This window comes from Haliotis asinina, chromosome 9 (genome assembly GCF_037392515.1).
Source record: "Haliotis asinina isolate JCU_RB_2024 chromosome 9, JCU_Hal_asi_v2, whole genome shotgun sequence".
Classification (NCBI taxonomy): domain Eukaryota; kingdom Metazoa; phylum Mollusca; class Gastropoda; order Lepetellida; family Haliotidae; genus Haliotis; species Haliotis asinina.
Window position 1 is genome coordinate 26,845,570 of NC_090288.1, and position 17,986 is coordinate 26,863,555.

At 40.7% G+C, this 17,986-nt stretch overlaps 2 protein-coding genes across 3 annotated transcripts in view; one reads left to right on the plus strand and one right to left on the minus strand.

The window, feature by feature from the left end:
* LOC137296322 (globin-like) overlaps positions 1 to 9,964 on the plus strand; it is a 34,936-nt gene extending 24,972 nt beyond the window's left edge. For both annotated transcript variants that reach the window (XM_067828094.1, XM_067828093.1), the window contains exons 3-4: positions 6,154 to 6,379; positions 6,906 to 9,964. In XM_067828094.1, the coding sequence (XP_067684195.1) occupies positions 6,154 to 6,379; positions 6,906 to 7,070 (391 nt within the window). In that variant the 3' untranslated portion in view covers positions 7,071 to 9,964. The remainder of the gene's footprint in view (positions 1 to 6,153; positions 6,380 to 6,905) is intronic.
* Positions 9,965 to 9,978: 14 nt separating this feature from the next.
* Positions 9,979 to 16,680, minus strand: LOC137296321 (beta-1,3-galactosyltransferase 5-like). The gene is made up of 2 exons (XM_067828092.1): positions 16,471 to 16,680; positions 9,979 to 13,443 (listed from the first exon to the last, which is right to left on the minus strand). Exon 2 carries the CDS (start codon positions 13,316 to 13,318, stop codon positions 11,969 to 11,971), a length of 1,350 nt encoding a protein of 449 aa, XP_067684193.1. The 5' UTR covers positions 13,319 to 13,443; positions 16,471 to 16,680; the 3' UTR covers positions 9,979 to 11,968.
* Positions 16,681 to 17,986: the final 1,306 nt, after the last annotated feature.

Sequence of the window (17,986 nt, forward strand, 5' to 3'; positions counted from 1 at the left end):
CCTACTTTTAACCGATGTGTAATTTACGTGTTAAAGAGCCTCACATACATGCAAGGAAATCCTAGCCACCTAGCCACCTAGCCACCTAGCCACGAGAAATCTCTTCAGGAAACATTACCTTTAGTTAGGGTAACCAAGAGTATCAAAACTGTATAACATGTTATAACAGATGTCATATATTTCTCAAAGCCATGGTATATTTCGTTTCAAGCGACATACTTCAATTCAAAATAGACGGTAAATTTAATAACGCCGGGTTGATAGATAGCGCGCTATCTAACTTAGTTAATGACGTCAATTGACTCTCAACATGCTTCTATTTCATTATAATGTATTACATATGATTCATTTTAATCAATACCCTATGTAACAATGTTACCCATATGTTAATAATCTGCCACGGAATAGTTAGGTTGTATTTAGTATTTACACTGTTTTGTCTTCTAAATTTTAAGCATTACGAATTACTGGTCTAAAGACTAATAACAGCTAGTCTCTGAAATAAACATGTTTACAGACAAAACATTCATAGTGAAAAAAAATAATATAATGAAATGGAACCCCGAGACTTTCTTCATTTTGGGAAGCTGTGGAAATCTAGACATGCCCTATTTTCTAGACTTGCGAGAGCTTTCTTTATATATATATATATGATCTGCATGGCAGACTCTATTCTAAAGGGTCTCTTTTTAATATTCTCATCACGGGATATCCGTTTCACGAAACAGAAAACCCTTATTTAGGTTGACATTGCAACATTTTGCCGGCGACACGAGGATATGCTGAAGGATACAGGTGAACTCATCACAATGCGCTTGTCTTAGGTCGGTGTCGAGTTTCGAATACAGTTTTTGATGAATAGTTTTAAAGGGGCACAATCTGATGTATCGCTGATAAGTTCAAAGGTTCACTGAAACAGCCTGTACTGAATTTCGTTGACCCACGCCTGAGGTCGGTTTAGAAAGTCCTAAACACAAGTTCTCATCCGGAACGTGACCATAGTTGGGAGTCACGCTTCGAGCAGTAGGAAAAGGGTTTTGTTCGAAACGTCGCCTGTATGAGACGTGATCAGCATGTTGTCGTGAGGTCGTTATCTGTGTCTAGACCTCTATTTACGTGGTTTAAACGAAGAATGATGAGGTATACTTCGTCTGCGGTCTACCTTCGGTTACATCGGTCAATGTTTTAAGTTTGTATGTTTTTAAATGTTGTTTACATAAACCTCTATATCACAAGAGGATGCCAATCACCTTTTGGTACGTAGGATGGTTTCTGAGCTTAAGTTAGCGAGTGAATGATTGAATAAGATTTCACGAAGCTTTCGGCAAGATTACAGCAACATTACAACGGGTGGTACCTGAAATGGAATTGCATCATTATACTTACGTGAGAATAGAACCCGGGTCATCGGCGTGACAACGAAAGCTCTCTTCGTCATAGACTACCCTACCTTTCAGGGTTATAGGAGTATTCGAGTCCCAGAAGTGTGGTACTACGAATGCACATAAATTCGAATTGGATGTAACGTTTGTATAATTATGGTGCACGAAGAAAATCCATTATATATGTTTTTGATACTTTGACACGCTTTCTCAATGCTATGATTGATTAGTATCAGGAGTCGCATACTTGTTATTCGAGAGTTGTTGCAGTAGTAGTAGCAGTAGCAGTAGTAGTAGCAGTAGCAGTAGTAGTAGTAGTAGTAGCAGTAGCAGTAGTAGTAGCAGTAGCAGTAGTAGTAGCAGTAGCAGTAGTAGCAGAGGTAGTAGCAGTAGCAGTAGTAGTAGCAGTAGCAGTAGTAGTAGTAGTAGTAGCAGTAGCAGTAGCAGTAGCAGTAGCAGTAGTAGTAGCAGTAGCAGTAGTAGCAGTAGCAGTAGTAGTAGCAGTAGCAGTAGTAGTAGCAGCGGTAGTAGTAGTAACAGTAGCAGTAGTAGTAGCAGTAGCAGTAGCAGTAGCAGTAGCAGTAGTAGTAGTAGTAGTAGCAGTAGCAGTAGCAGTAGTAGTAGCAGCAGTAGCAGTAGTAGTAGCAGTAGCAGTAGTAGTAGCAGTAGTAGTAGTAGTAGTAGCAGTAGTAGTAGCAGTAGCAGTAGCGGTAGCAGTAGTAGTAGCAGCGGTAGTAGTAGTAGCAGTAGCAGTAGTAGTAGCAGTAGCAGTAGTAGTAGCAGCGGTAGTAGCAGTAGCAGTAGTAGTAGCAGTAGCAGTAGTAGTAGCAGTAGCAGTAGCAGTAGTAGTCAATGTTGTTGTAGTAGTAGCAGCAGCAGTAAGGGCAGTAGTAGGTATAGTAGTAGTGGTAGCAGCAGCAGTAGCAGTAGTAGTTAATTATTGTAAAGACCCAATCGGGTGAACTTATTGCGTTGAAAGCTGTTGTTTTCACATATATTAACACAATGCTCTACCATGGCATTATGTAAGACAAGCGGTTCATGTTTAAATAAAAGTAAGCTTTAAATGGACAGTTCTGATAATCCAGAGTAGAGAATTGTACATAAGAGATAAGCGCATACAGCCACATTTTTTCAGTCAGCAACATATAGGATCACCTAATGTGATGTCGGAGCATCCACTATGATGAAGGCGTTGGCCTACATTGTCAACAGTAAACATCAATAAACTTCGACCAGGCGTCATCTTGAGCTGAGGATCTAATTAAGGAGCCTTATGTTCAAGCTGTATTTGGCGAATAACGGTTTTATGGGTTCAAAGATTAAACCGAGGTTTGTTTATTATGCATTCGGCATATTAGTAAATACGTAACACCGTTTTAGATTAAGACACGTTTATGACTCTCGGCAATTTGTGTGCAACTCCTTACCACTTCACACATAAATATAAACTTCAATTTTACTTTCATCTGTGCAGTGCTTTTTGTTTAATGTTTATCGTTCTTAAGGAGAAGAAATTCTGTTTATACATGCGTGAATAACAGCAAGCTGGTGCTAGGTGTTAAGTCGGCTCTCCCCTGACAATTATATTGCTGAGCTGGTGTCAGATTGCTACAAAGCGATCAGCTAACCTGCAATTTCTGGGTTTTACTCCAGTTTGCCTGCTCCAGAGAAAAGAGGAGAATTGGATGAAGGTTCCCGATCTGGCTGTGAATTCAGTTGTTATCACGTAAACACAGGCTAACTCCCCCGAACTCTGTTTACATCTTGCTACAGATGCACTGGCCCGCCTCGACCATTACCCCTGTGTCCATACTGCTAGGGCTGCTGGTAAAGGGTCTTTCGTGTAGACCTTACGGCCACACCTCGATACCCTTCTTATCTGATGTGTCGAATTCTCTGTTGTGTCGAAACGGATGTTACAATGCTTAATTTTATATTTTGATATTTGAGATATTTGGTTGACTCCAACTATTTTGCTCGAAATGAATGAGATGAGTTGCTACGATACTTAGGCAACGTCAGTATGTTTAGCATTTAGTTAGAACTAAATAGTTAATTAGAACTAAATAGTCAGAACTAAATAGGTTTATGCTTGTGTAACAAAAGGATTAATATACTATACCTTGGAGAATGTGTTTTGGGATGATTCGGATGCTAGGTTAAGTTCGACCAGACAGCACTGAAGTGTGTAAGGACTGTGTGTGGGTTTATTTTTAATGAACGTGAGATGGTGTCTTGATCTAAACCCTTGATGCAATCGTTAGACATTTAGAGTTGTTTTGGTAAATATGCCTCTTGACATATAAGGATAGAATCCTTAGAATCTCCTGGAAGTATCCTGAAATTTATAGACTGCCATAGACAGGGATATTTTAAGATATGGGGCGGTGGAGTAGGCCAGAGGTTAAAGCGTTCGCTCATCACGCGGAAAACCGGAATATTGCTAAAAACGGCATAAAACTAAATTTACTCACACTCACTGTTCCAGGGCGATCTGTATGGGAGACTTAAAATTAACAGAAACCAAGTAACTAGGACATGTTTATTGCATAAACAGCCGCGGTCATAAACATGATGTGCATCTTGATAATCTTGATAATCTTGATGTAGTAGTGCAAGTATCCAGTGGTTCAGTCGCCTGAGAGACTTTATTGATTGTGTAGAGTTGCCTCCCTTTTCCCATATTCACCTGCCATGTCAATGATGTATCATATATTATTAAACGCAGGAATAAACCCAAACCACTCACTCACTAACACGGTGTATTGTGGCCAGATTCACACATTACAATTTCTCATCTGACCATCTGACTCGACAACACAAATGACTTAATGTGGACTAGACATTCCAGTGAACAACATCATGAGCATCGATGATGCCAGGAAATGATGAGGTGTCAACCAAGTCCTTGCTACACCAGGAACGATATAGCGGTTATGTATCCACACCGTCGATTACGATGACACCCAATCAACCGAGACCCCGAACCTGTTCACCCGATAAATATAGTCGCGGATGTTGCTGTGTCGCAGTTCTCATCCGGAATCAGTTTTCGTCTTATGACTGACAGGTATTCTACTGACAGCAGATGATGCTGTTTTGTCAGGCCAGAAAGTATAGGCAGTCGTGAGATAGCTATTTATTAGATGCTGAGTGCGGCACAAAATAACATTGTCACACGAGCTCTCTTGCTATCACGTTAAAGATCTGACATGAACCTCCTGGTTTGAACTCAAAGAACAAGTCACGCCTCCATGCTGTGTTTGCCCAACGTAACGAGTTAGCACGCATACGACAGAAGGAAAACACCACCTTGAGAAAATGACCATCTTGAATTCTATGACAAGTCTACACACCTAGAGGAGCGTGTGTTTTGTTTGGTGAAGTGTTTACCCGAGCTTGCTTCAAGCAGGCAGCCTGAATGAATGTGTCCGCCATTAAACATGTCGATGTGTTTACAGCTACTCCGTCTGCCTGAGATAGGCTCGGGCCTCCTTGGGGCCGACCCCAGCCCACTTTACCAGGTATTCCATTGATAATTCACTTTGAGAATTATTATTGTGTGTTTTAAACAGTAACCGAATACCGCTTGCTCAAGCTTCAGTTTGAAGACTGCAAGCGTAATTGACTTAGGTGGGTGAATAGAACAGCTGTGTGTTTACATATCATTGTATGTGAAGTGTTTGGAGTATATATGCTCGGGTTTAGTCCGTCTCACAGTCCCTGAAATACATTATTCACCTTTCTCCCCCAGCACTGTGTTCGCTCGTCACGGCGAAACCAGGCGATTCCCCACATGGATACAAGTGTGAGGCCCATTCCTGATGTCTCCCGCCGTGAAATATTGCTAAAAGCGGCGTAAAACCGCTCCTTCACTCTCACTCACCTACTCACTCACTCACTGAACACTGTATGCCCAACAACGCCACCGAGTCTTGTCGAGAGTGTTATTGTACATGTGTTGCACGTCAAACCAATTTTTCGAGACAATTCGCCCAGAGCCATGCATATCTAGATCTGTTTTGGGTTTACCAGGTTTAGTTTCCACCAGACCGAGACGAGGTTTAGCACGCAGACAGTATGTCTGTTAATATTAATATAGTATTCATTGACAGTTATCTGACAAATCTGATGGGTGCCCCAGGCAGGTGTAACACTGAAGCGCTCATAAAATCCTTTGAATCTCTGAGGGACGCATATTTTCCAAAAGGTCGTTGGTTGGTTGTTTTAACGCCGCACACAACAACATTCCAGCTATGTGACATCGGCCCTTAAGTAATAGCGTCTGGACCAAACAACCAACCGTGACAGCATGGGCACTGACCTATGATGACATGCATCCTCAAGTCCCGATAGTTTTCTCCTACAACAAGTATGGGTTCCGGTAGATTCTAGTCGGGATCTGTTCTGGATTTGTAATACTATTTTATTCACATACACTTTCAAAACCGGCACAATCAAATACTGATGTTAATCTGAATCCTTTGAGTGCACAGCTGGGGTAAATAAGAATATTTTTCTTGGCATAAATTATTTCTATTCAATTTTTTCATGACAAAAGGTATTACGATGCGGTATACTTGTTATGTCGTTATGTTTATAACGAATATATGGGCTATTTTACATCAAATACTGATACTGAGTATGCGACTGTAAATCTTAACTCATATTTTCTCACATAAATAACACTTAGGACACAACACACCACTGAGTATAACACATTTTACAAACATATAATTTGACTTTAAACATGTTATCCTTTTTTCAGGTTTTTCAAGGATTATCCTGAAGACAAAACCTTCTTTGAAGCATTCAAGGACAAAAAACCGGAAGAACTTCGTGATCACCCCAAAATGCGCGCGCACGCTTCAATAGTGATGCACGCACTGACTTCAGTGGTGGATAATTTGGATGATCCCGAATGTCTCATTGACATCCTTCAGAGAAACGCCCAGAGCCATTTCGGCCGAAACGTCAGGATCAAGCAGTACAAGGTGGGCCAGAACTGTGACGTCAGGGGTTGTCTCACTCATTCACTCTCTTACCCCTCACTCTCATTCACTCACGCACTCTCTTACAGTCATTCACCCACTTATGCTCATGCACTCACTAGCTGTCTTACTCCTAACCGTCTTACACACTTACTCACTCACACTCTTAATCCTAACTCTCCTACACCCTTATTCACTGACTCTCATACTGCACGCACACACACAGACACACACACACAGACACACACAGACACAGACACAGACACACACACACACACACACACACACACACACACACACACACACACACACACACACACACACACACACACACACACACACACACGGATCCGTCGTGAAGGTCCCAGGGTAGAATAGGCCTTCAGTAACCCATCCTTGCCAAAATAAGGTGACTATGCTTAAGTGGTAAACATGCAAGACTTACATCACGTCGGGCCTCACTCCAGCTCATGTACTGTTCCCGTACAACGTTAAACCGAACTCACTCCCTCGTTTGATTTTGTTCCAGGATCTGTTTGAGACCTTTGGTCGGTACCTGCAAGAGGCTCTGGGAGACAAGTGCACTGACCTGACCAAAAGGTCGTGGGAGAAAGCCCTGGCTGTCGTGACTTCAGTCATCGGGGATGAAATGACAGCATTATCAAATGCTGACCAAAAAATATCTGAAAAATAATGGAACTCCCGGAACATTTATCTGTGACCCCATACTCTTTGTCACTGACGCTGTAATTATCGTTGTCTCCAGTAACCATGGCAATGACACGACGTGAGACATTTGTCTCAGGATTATTTTTGTCAGACTGAGAAGTGGTTCCCTTTCCCGGATAACTTTGAATAATATCACCACCAATTATATATAACCAAGCGTAGTATGTATCACTGACATCGTGGTTCGATTCCGTGATTATAGGTCTAAGTCTGTCAGTATTGGCTGAGTTTAGTTTTACGCCGCACTCAGCAGTATTACAGCTATATGACGGTAGCCTATAAATAAGCGAAACTCGACCAGACAATGCATCGATCCACGCAACTGGGATACGATGGCATGTGTCAGCCAAGTCAGTGAGCCTCGCTACCAGATCCCACAAGTCGCCTCTTAAGACAAGCGTGGGTCACTGAACCCCACTTCTAAACCGGATCTTCGTGTGTAAAACACACGCGTTAAGCGTCTGAGGACTTTATCCTTTCCGGTTTTCCTACCACAAGAGGCAGAGTCTTCGCCATATAACTGGAATACTGTTCAAGCGGACAAAACTCAGTGTCACTAAACTTGTATGTCTGTCGGTTAACTCAAGGGTTATGACCATGACCTTGACCGATGATCTTTGGAAACTAAGGAAATATTTAAATTGTCCATGTTGAAAGGGTTTCTTCGGATCAGCTGCGATTACTAAACGCAGTGTCCTTCACAGCCCCGTATTTGATTCACGCTTACTTTTCTCAGAAAGTACAATGGTTGTTCAATGATTAATATTTCAAATTACAAATCATTTGGTCAAACACTGTGACCTTCACCTTGTCTTTGGATATACGGAACTTGAAATTCTTTGAAAACAGATACATACTCTGGGACCATAAAATTCATGAGTAAATATTGTCCAAAAGGATACTGTATAAATTGAGGCTAAATTCATCAAGTGTTTGTCACGCTTTCCGCGTTTATGACAGGAAAGGTACCACGTGACAGAAGATATCATGATATGGAAGATTGCGGGTCTACATTGTGCAGTGTTTTCATTCAGTGTACAATATTGTAATCATATCCTGAAAAGACCTTCATCGTGCATTGTTTGTGTTACCGAGTGGTTTAGTGCTAACTGAACTTCGTTTTTCATGCAACTGTTTTTATATCGGTAAAGAACTCTTTCAATCTTTTACCATGCCTGTTTGTTTTAACGTCATAATTTAATTCAACAATACTTGTTTCTTTGGAATTATATATGTATCAAATTAGGTATTTTAATGGTAAAATTAACTTAATGTTCATGTAATGTACATATTATTACATATGTAGGAGTATTCAGGTGTTTTGCTTGTTTAATTTAGAGGAGCAGTCTTGACAGTGGTGTATATGTGCTGACGTCACACCACGACATGTGACATGTAATTGTCAGATATGTCTGTTTGTTACAAGAGAAATCGTAGTTGTTGCAATGTTCACAACGTTTTATCTGGTTCGTGGTATACCATGGTCTTTTCATAAAAAAACTTTCTCCTTGGGTGGATGTATTTTATGTATACGTTCCAGTAAAGACGGGATGAGGGGTGACAAATTGCCAAAGAGGAGTTGCGGCCCTTAGTCGTCACAGGAACCAGTGTACGGAGTTCAAATCCGAGCTGCGTTTGTTAACAGTGCATGTCTTCGGCTTTTATCATTCTCTAACGTACAGATATCGCTGAAATACTGTTAAAACCGTCGAAAAGCTTAATTCAAGCAGGTATTATTCATTAGCACAAAATGTTTCACACACCCAGTATGTTAACGCAGAGCTTGTGAGAGAATCACTTCATCAAAATAGCAATTTAAAGATAAGAAACCCGGAAACAGATGTTTTCGATGGTGTACTCTGGGAACTTTAGTAACGAGATCTATATGATTGTGACGACAGTTATGATTGTGACCACACACACACACACACACACACACACACACACACACACACACACACACACACACACACACACACACACACACTTATAATATAATATGTGTGTATGTAGGTCACCAATCTGTATTGTACACATCCGTGTTATTCTGATGTTCTGATGTTCTGATGTTCTACCTCTGTGTAAGGTCCAAGGTGTTTATCTACTATTTTTGTTGATTATATGATAACACATAATGCTAAATATGCTTACATGTTAGTCAAAGCATAACCCTTTTCATGACATGTTGTGCTTTGCGTCTCAAAACTACGTGTTTGTTAAGTGGTGCATAATGCTTGATCAAGTGATTCTTTAACTCTTGACATTTTAGACACATGCTTTGACAAATGTTTATTCAAGGGATTCTGTAACACCTGACATTTCAAACACATACATAAACAATTCTTTGATAAAGGGATTCTTTAATACTTGACATTTCAGACACATGTTTTAACAATTGTTTGTTCGCGGGATTCTGTAACACCTGATATTTCGGACACATGCTTAAACAGTTATTTGTTCAAGGGATTCTGTAGCATCTGACATTTCAGACACATGCTTTAACAAATGTTTGTTCAAGTGATTTTGTGTGTTCAAGGAAGCGATGTAACGCATTCTTGTTACAGGGCATTTTGCTAGCACCTGTTGTCAAAGGACATGCTGCTGTACCTGTTTGTTCAAGAAACTAATGTTTAAGACATAGCTGTGACACCTATTTGTTCAAGGGTACCTTGTAACACCAGGAAAATGTTGTAACGTGCAACACCCTGTAACTATGTATATCTACAGAATCTTTCACATATTTGGACTGTATTTTTATCATTTTCAATTTTATATTTGTGTTGTCTTGTTAAACATAGACGTTTTTATACTTTTGCGATATCTGGATATGTGGATGAACTACACTGTACTATTATCGTCTTCAGGTCTTGTGTCTTTTTTATTCCCCACCAATCCATTCTAAATGTAGTATTCTTCCAAAAGATAGGGGAAATTTATTTTTAATTTACGATTGAAAAAATGGGAGATACATCGGAGCCAATCAATGTTGATATGAGAATAATGATTGTTTGGAGAGTGCATCACCACTTGCACTTATGACCATAACTTTTTGTACAGAAATCGCTCCTGAAAGATGATGTATGACGTGTATGACGTTACATTAGCTGGTTTGTTAAGGCTTACACGTCCTATCGAAGCTGAAAGCTAAAGTTCCCCTACTTTTCCCGAAGTGTACACTAATAGTACTCAGCCCAACCCTCTATCTTTGTTATCTTTGAGTGCCATCGTAGTCCAGCGCTCTTCTTCAGTCTTCCCATAGATTCCAATCCCACATTCTAAGTTTGTCAAAGCAACACAAATGCCTGAGGACTTCGACGAGATGATAAACGAAACACGTATCGCATTTCATTTCACAACGCATGTTGCTCGGTCACGTACCTGATGAATTGGATTTGTTTGTCTTTCCACGACTGTTTTCACCTACCGGTTGCAGTGTTTCCACGACTGTTTTCACCTGGAAACACTGCATGTCAGAAGAATCTAACTTTGGATGCCTACGTTTTTGTACAAGGTTTTGTTTATTGGTTGCTGGTTTATTTCTCACAATTTTAGCACGATGTTCTTTTTCATGCCAAGAGCAAAAGTTGTACGTTACATGTAATCCGACACCTTAAAATCGGTTTGCTACGTTTGCTCTCTTTTGTAAAAAACTCTTTTTCATTTAACGTTTAGCATCATTTGGATAAGCTTTCATGATGACAGCTAGAAGCATTTACATTTCTGACCCAACACTGTCGCCGTTACAGGTCATTGGCTCCCTCCCCATCGTTCTGCTGTTTATTTTGTTGACAGTTATACAGACAGATTCTTTCATACAAATGCATAAAATCGGTTATTTACAATGTGATTGGGTTGTCTGACAAAACATCCACTTGCAAATTTTGAGATCGATTGGATCATTGAAGTTATTTACAAAACAAACCGGGTCCACATGCATTGCGTGCCAGACTATAAAGGATGCGATACAATATGATCTTGGCGCAAAGGATACATTAACTTACTTTAACATAGGGCGTGGTAGCGCTAAGGGTGCTTTGGTACAAGGGCACTCTGGTATCTTGGTGGTGTCTCATTGTATGGCATACAACACGAGGAGTCCTAACGACATAGCAAAATGTATGATATATAAACGAGGTGTTTGTCAATATATGACATATTATAGCAGGTATATCGTCGATATGTCAAAACATCCCTTAGGACTCAAGTGCCCTTGTCAATATGTTAATATGTGACAAACACACCAGGCAGGATGCCAAATGTATGTGTCGCAACGCGCAATATATCTTGTCAGGATATTGACACTTTATCAAATGTCCAATTATGTCTTAATCACAATATATCCTGTCAGGATAGTGACAATTTATCACATGTACAATTATGTCTTAAGCACAATATATCCTGTCAGGATATTGACAATTTATCACATGTACAATTATGTCTTAAGCACAATGCATCCTGTCAATATATGACAAAACACGCCAGGTATCTTGACAATTTATCACAAGTTAGCCTGTCAATACATGACAAAGCACAACAGGTGCCCTGCTGATGTGTAAAATGTATATAACATATTGGAGAAAAGAAACCTTTCGATATATCAATATTGAGCACAGAACACGCGTTACTATATACTACCTTACGACATAGCATTTATTATCACAGGACACAGAGTGAGGTACATGTTTCATTCTCAAGAAACGATTTGACTCACCTCGGGTATAGAGCTACAGGCTGCAATATTAAAATGCATAGACTGTAGAGCATTAGGATGCACTAACCGTTGCTCGTCAGGATGCATTAACGGGTTCTGTTCGAATTCATGAATACTCCTCAATAATTCTGAACTTTTTACTTGTGTTCGACTCAATCATATTGCTCGCTTACAGCGTCTCCTTTCAAAGTGCCATTGAAAATGTTCTTCATTTTCACCACCTTTTGCCATAAGGAAGGCCAGTCTTTATATTCTAAGAAAAAGAGCACAGACTGAAATGGAGTATGGTGAACCCTCCCACTTTTCACATAGTTGTGTTGCGCCGTTAAGTGGCGATGTGAAAGACCTGCTTTTCGCGCAAGAATACCAGTTACGAATGTATCGTCGACCCAATAGAATTTCATATCTTCAGACGCTTTACACAGAGCTTTAACTTCATCCACGGACGTGATATAGGCCATGCCCTCGCAATAGGGAGGGTATATCTCAAATGGATACTGTTCCTCCGACGTGTACCATTTGTCGAAAGTACTTCTGACCGGTTTTCCCCCAAAGAAGAATGAACAGTATAGACTACCATGGTAGTGACCAGTCTGAGCGGAATAACTGACCAGCTTGTAAATATTGATTAAAACATCGTCATCGACCTTAAGAACAGTTCTGACTTCATGGCATTGTGACGTAATCCAGCAAAGGGCCATGACGTGTTTGTAAGTCAGATTCCTGTACGAGTCAAGAAAGTTACCTTGAACAATATCTCCAAATGTATTAGATTCTGCCCTTAATTGTTCCTGAAGAACAGGGTCTGTTGTTTCACCACACATAAACACAGTGGCGATGGATAATTTCCGGTATCTATGTACAGACCCCCAAGTCTTGCGGATATCGGTCCTTTTGTCAATATTATGAGGAGCTGAATGGACGAATATCAGTATATCAGTATCAACATGGCAAAGCTTGGAATTCAGATGATATACAAATTCATGTCTGTTTAATAAGGCATCCTTTTCGGAAACATCCTTCACGTGGAACCAGTCTTGAACATTTCCAAGAATCTGTTGAGCTTCTTCAGAATTTAATTTCCTATTTTTCCCCGGATGGATGTCCTGGGAAACTCCGTTTATGGATTTCTTGGCATTATTTTTCTTGGTTCCATTATGTTGTTTTCCTGTTACCATTCGTCCATCGATCATTTTAAACATGTGAGGTTTTTCCGATTGAATTCTGTGATGACGTTCATTGGACTTGGCTTCTGTCATATATTGTTTATGACTTCTTGGTCCCGCTGGATGATTTGTAATCTTTGATGTTTCAGACGTATTATCAATAAGGGACATTTTATGTAGCCCGGTTTCTAATTCACTCATTGGATAATTGGGATGAGTATCTCTTACCGACATGTACATCCAGTCTGTCTGCGCTTGGTTCCAAATAAACACGAATAGCCCCAAGATCACTATTAATGCACAATGCTTCAAGACTCCAATTCTGAGAAAACGCATTGTTCAATTTTGTGGACCAGTTAAGGAGGAAAAGTTCAGTTCAGTCTTCAGCTAGTCAGATCTTTAAGTCTTCATTCCCGATGCATGGGTCTTCCCTGTCGTGTCTCCACCACATACGCTCCATTCTGCACAAAGACCAACAGCGAGTACAATACTGTCTGTGTATGCATTGGCAATAATATGTACATGCAATGAAGATTATATATAATGGCGATGAAATGGCATTTCTGTGAAAATGTAACGTAAATTACACTCAGTGCTATGTACGAATTCCTTTCTAACCTATTAACATGGACACAGATGGGTGGCTATCCCTTTCCTGTGTATACGCATGTGAATAACGTAATAAAATGCACAAAGATAGAAACTAAGGTCAGATGAAATGAATATCTAAACTGTGCCGTTCTGCAAAAGAATACATTACCGTGCCCTTGTGTGTATCTACCCAGTATATAATGTGCATTAATATTCATTCAAACAGACCAAGCGCGAAAGCCTGTATTTGATGCAAAATTCTCTGAATGCACAATCTGGCTCCTGGGCCATTCAAACCAGACACAACACTACACAACCTACCTACAACGCCATTCAACACAGATACAACACTACACAACCTGGCTACAACGCCATTCAACACAGATACAACACTACACAACCAAGCTACAACTCCATTCAACACAGATACAACACTACACAACCTAGTCACAGCGCCATTCAACACAGATACAACACTACATAACCTAGTTACAACGCCATTCAACACAGGTACAACACTACACAACCTAGTTAAACCGCAACTCAACAAGGATACAACACTACACTGATCGCATACATCACCATACTGCTCACACGCAACACTATACTGCCAACGTACAACACTACATTGCCCACACACAACACCACACTGTCCACATATAACACCAAACTGCCAACACACAACGCTACAATGTCCACATACAACACTACACTGCCCACACACAACACTGCCCACACACAACACTACACTGCCCACACACATCACTACACTGCCCACAGAAAACACTGCACTGTCAACATACAACACTACACTACCCACGTACAACACTGCACTGTCCACATACAACATTATACTGCCAACACACAACGCTACACTGGCCACACACAACACTACACTTGCAACACACAACTCTACACTGCCAACGCACAACACTACACTGGCAACACACAACACTACACTGCCCCCACACAACACTACTCTGCCCACACACAACACTACACTGCCCACACACAACACTACACTGCCAACACACAACACTATACTGCCCACACACAACACTACACTACACTGCAAACACACAATACTACACTGCAGACACACAACACTATACTGCAAACACACAACACTATTCTGCAGACGTACAGCACTACACTGCCAACACACACCTAGATTCCGGTTTAGTTACGTTGTACCTGTCATAAATGAAACAGCACTTCTAGATCAGCTGTTACAATCCATGACAACAACAACCACAACAACAACAACAACACCAGTGACAGTTCCCTCATCAAGTGGCCTCTGTGGAGTGCCGTAACTGTGTAATATCGGGTGGAAGGACTGCTGTTCGTCATGTTCTAATGACATTATTAATTCACTAGACTCAGTGTTTGGAGATATGTTGTGTGTGATTGCTGCATCCCGAGCAGATCCCTCGCCAAATATTTCCGGAATGCACGACCTGAACATGGAATATTTATTGAGGCAGTCGATTACCTGGCCCGCCTAACGGTACACTCAGACAATAAAATATCAATGATTTTCCATATCTGCCACGGCTGTCTCTGTATGTTTTTCTCGGAACTACATCAATACTGTACATGTCAACAGATTAGCTGGTCAGGTTGTCATGAAGATATTTCAGTAAACAGTTAATCACATTTACACGACATCTTGTAAGGTCACGTTTCAAGACAACACGGGATTGGTGCAAATTATGAAAGGAGCAACACAGTGTCGAGAATTGACGTTCATATAGAGAATAGCCTATGACCCAGACAAAGATTTAAGACAACTCTTTACGGTATCTAACTTACTGAACCACTATGAATAGCTTTGCTGTTATGTAAAGCTGGGGCACATGCAACAGAGGGTCACATGTTAATATCGACTTCAATATCTGGACATTTGGGGGATTTTTGCAATCGTCTTATAGCTCATATAGGTAGTTTGATACTCTGTATGTTAGCCTCATGCGCTTGGTAAGTCCTCTTAGGCGGAGTAAGATAGTGGTTAAAGCGTTCGCTCGTCAAGCCGAAGATCCTGGTTCGATTTCCCACATGAGTACAATGTGTGAAGCCCTTTTGGGTGTTCCCATTCGGGAAAATGCTGGAATGTTGCTAAAAGCGTTGTAAAACTAAAGTCACTCACTTATTCATCGGCACGCAATGTAGGTGTCGTTGTTATTTTCCTCATCACAACATGTCGCATCCTGCTTAACTGTCTTTTATTTTAACTATTTGGGTAGATTGCCTACTAAGAGGCATTATAAGATCATGGCGAACATCAAGGATGTCAACTAAAAGGACGTTTCGGGGTTTATCCTTACACCTTCCGGTGAAGGAAACACCATAAAGCATAGCTATACAAGTACAACAGTGAGTGAGTGAGTGAGTGAGTGGTTTGGGTTTTATGCCGCTTTTAGCAAAGTTCCAGCAACATCAAGGCAGGGGGACACCCAAAATAGGCTTCACACATTGTACCCATGTGGAGAATCCAACCCGGGTGTTCGGCGTGACGAGTGAACGCTTTGACCACTGAGCTACTCCATTGCCCCACCAGACACAAAATAACAAAGAAAGTCTTAACATGGAACGTCAGTAGTAATGAACAACAAACTAAGCACACTACTAAGATGTTCAAGTGAGAACATGCATTATTCAAAGTCATCACACATTTTGTTTAGGTTATTTAAAATTGAAAATATTGTATCCAAGCTGTCGCCATGTTATTGATATTTTTGCATGCCTCAATCAATATGGTGTCAGATCGAGCTAGCATGGTCAGTGATTCAAGATAGGTAACTTTTTACTTCGAATTTAAAAAAGTACTTATCTTAGCCTCAAATCAATATGTACAGAGATCTGAACTTTGTTGTGTGTGAGCAGAAATCACTTACCGGTGACGGAATGGAGCTTCGAGGAGCCAGCCTGTTCTCTTAGAGCCAGTCTGTCCTGAGTTACAGCAGTTATTCCTAACGATCCTGCCACAGGTGGCGGGTTTGGACATAGGCCGTGTGCAATGTACAAGAAATCAATAGGTGTTGATATCACAGACGTCAATCAAGTCAGATCCAAAACGACAGGTCCAGCAGGAAATGTATGATGAGACAAACACTACAATATTCTTAAAGTTTCTCAGATACAATCATTTTGTTCACTGACAATATCAATTTGTTACAATTCGCCTACTTACTCCCAAGATGTAGTTTCAGATAGCTGGGTTTATTCAGTACACGTTGTAAATACATTTCCCTCAATGCTGACCCACTATTGTTTGAACACGGTTAGACATTATCCGTCGCGTTAGCTACCTATCCATCCGGGTCAGGCTCTTATTGACACACTGATACCCTCTTCAGTCTCACACGTTTTACCGACGACCTAACCCACATTTGATCGAATGACGCAAAGTTGACCCCCTCTCAAAAAGCTCACGATTCTCCAACAGCGTCGTGACTGATTTTAATTCACTTCCTGGACCGCCCATGCTGAATATTTTCATCTAGGCAGGATGAACACTGGGTCTTACACGTCAGATATTGTCTTAGAACGTTATCACCATTACTCACAGTTACCAGGATCCGGGTATCACGGTCTAACCCAAGATGAGCCAAGAATGAGAATCGAGGAGTCAGCCATTGCCCACGTCTTTCAACCGTGGTAAATACAGCTTGCGTTGTTAAGAACATTCTTCACTCTATTATCTGGAGTGTGATACTATGCTGACCAATACAGCTGACCACAATCACTATCTGTCCTGTGATAATAACAATAGCAATAATCAGCACATCCGTATGAAATCCATACTCAGGAAACTAATACTTGCCCTAGTCTACAGATCTCCCACAATACTACTACGTGAAAGACGCCTTATAATACAATACCTGTTACGGGATTTTCTTTTGATAAAAAATATGAATAGACTGACATTTTTAAAAACGGATATAGAGGTTTAACAGACACACCAGGTCGTGTGAAATCCGCGTAAAGCTTTTCAGAGGTTGTTGTCAATGAATAGCCATGAAAGAGAACAAATGTCGCGTAAATGTTCTTATCATATATTCAGTTTCAAGATCCTCCATTGATGACGGCCTATTGATATAAAAAGGGCGTGTCCGATGTTCTGGGACATCAATCTCGATGAGGAAAACATATTTCGTGTAACAGGGTTTTGGTGCTTGTAAAATTATTTCCACCTTTGTATGAAGGCAATGAATTGCAGTGTACAACTCACTGTCCAGTGCTATAAAACCCGATCAAGACTGACTCCGTTACAATTGCGTTGAAGGTGGGGTTTTACATGTAGATCAAAGCAGATAATACGCGATATCAGTTGAAAGTACCACACAAACACAGAAAAGAGAGAGGAGACAGACAGAAAGAGAGGGAGAGGGAGGAATGAGAGAAAGAGGG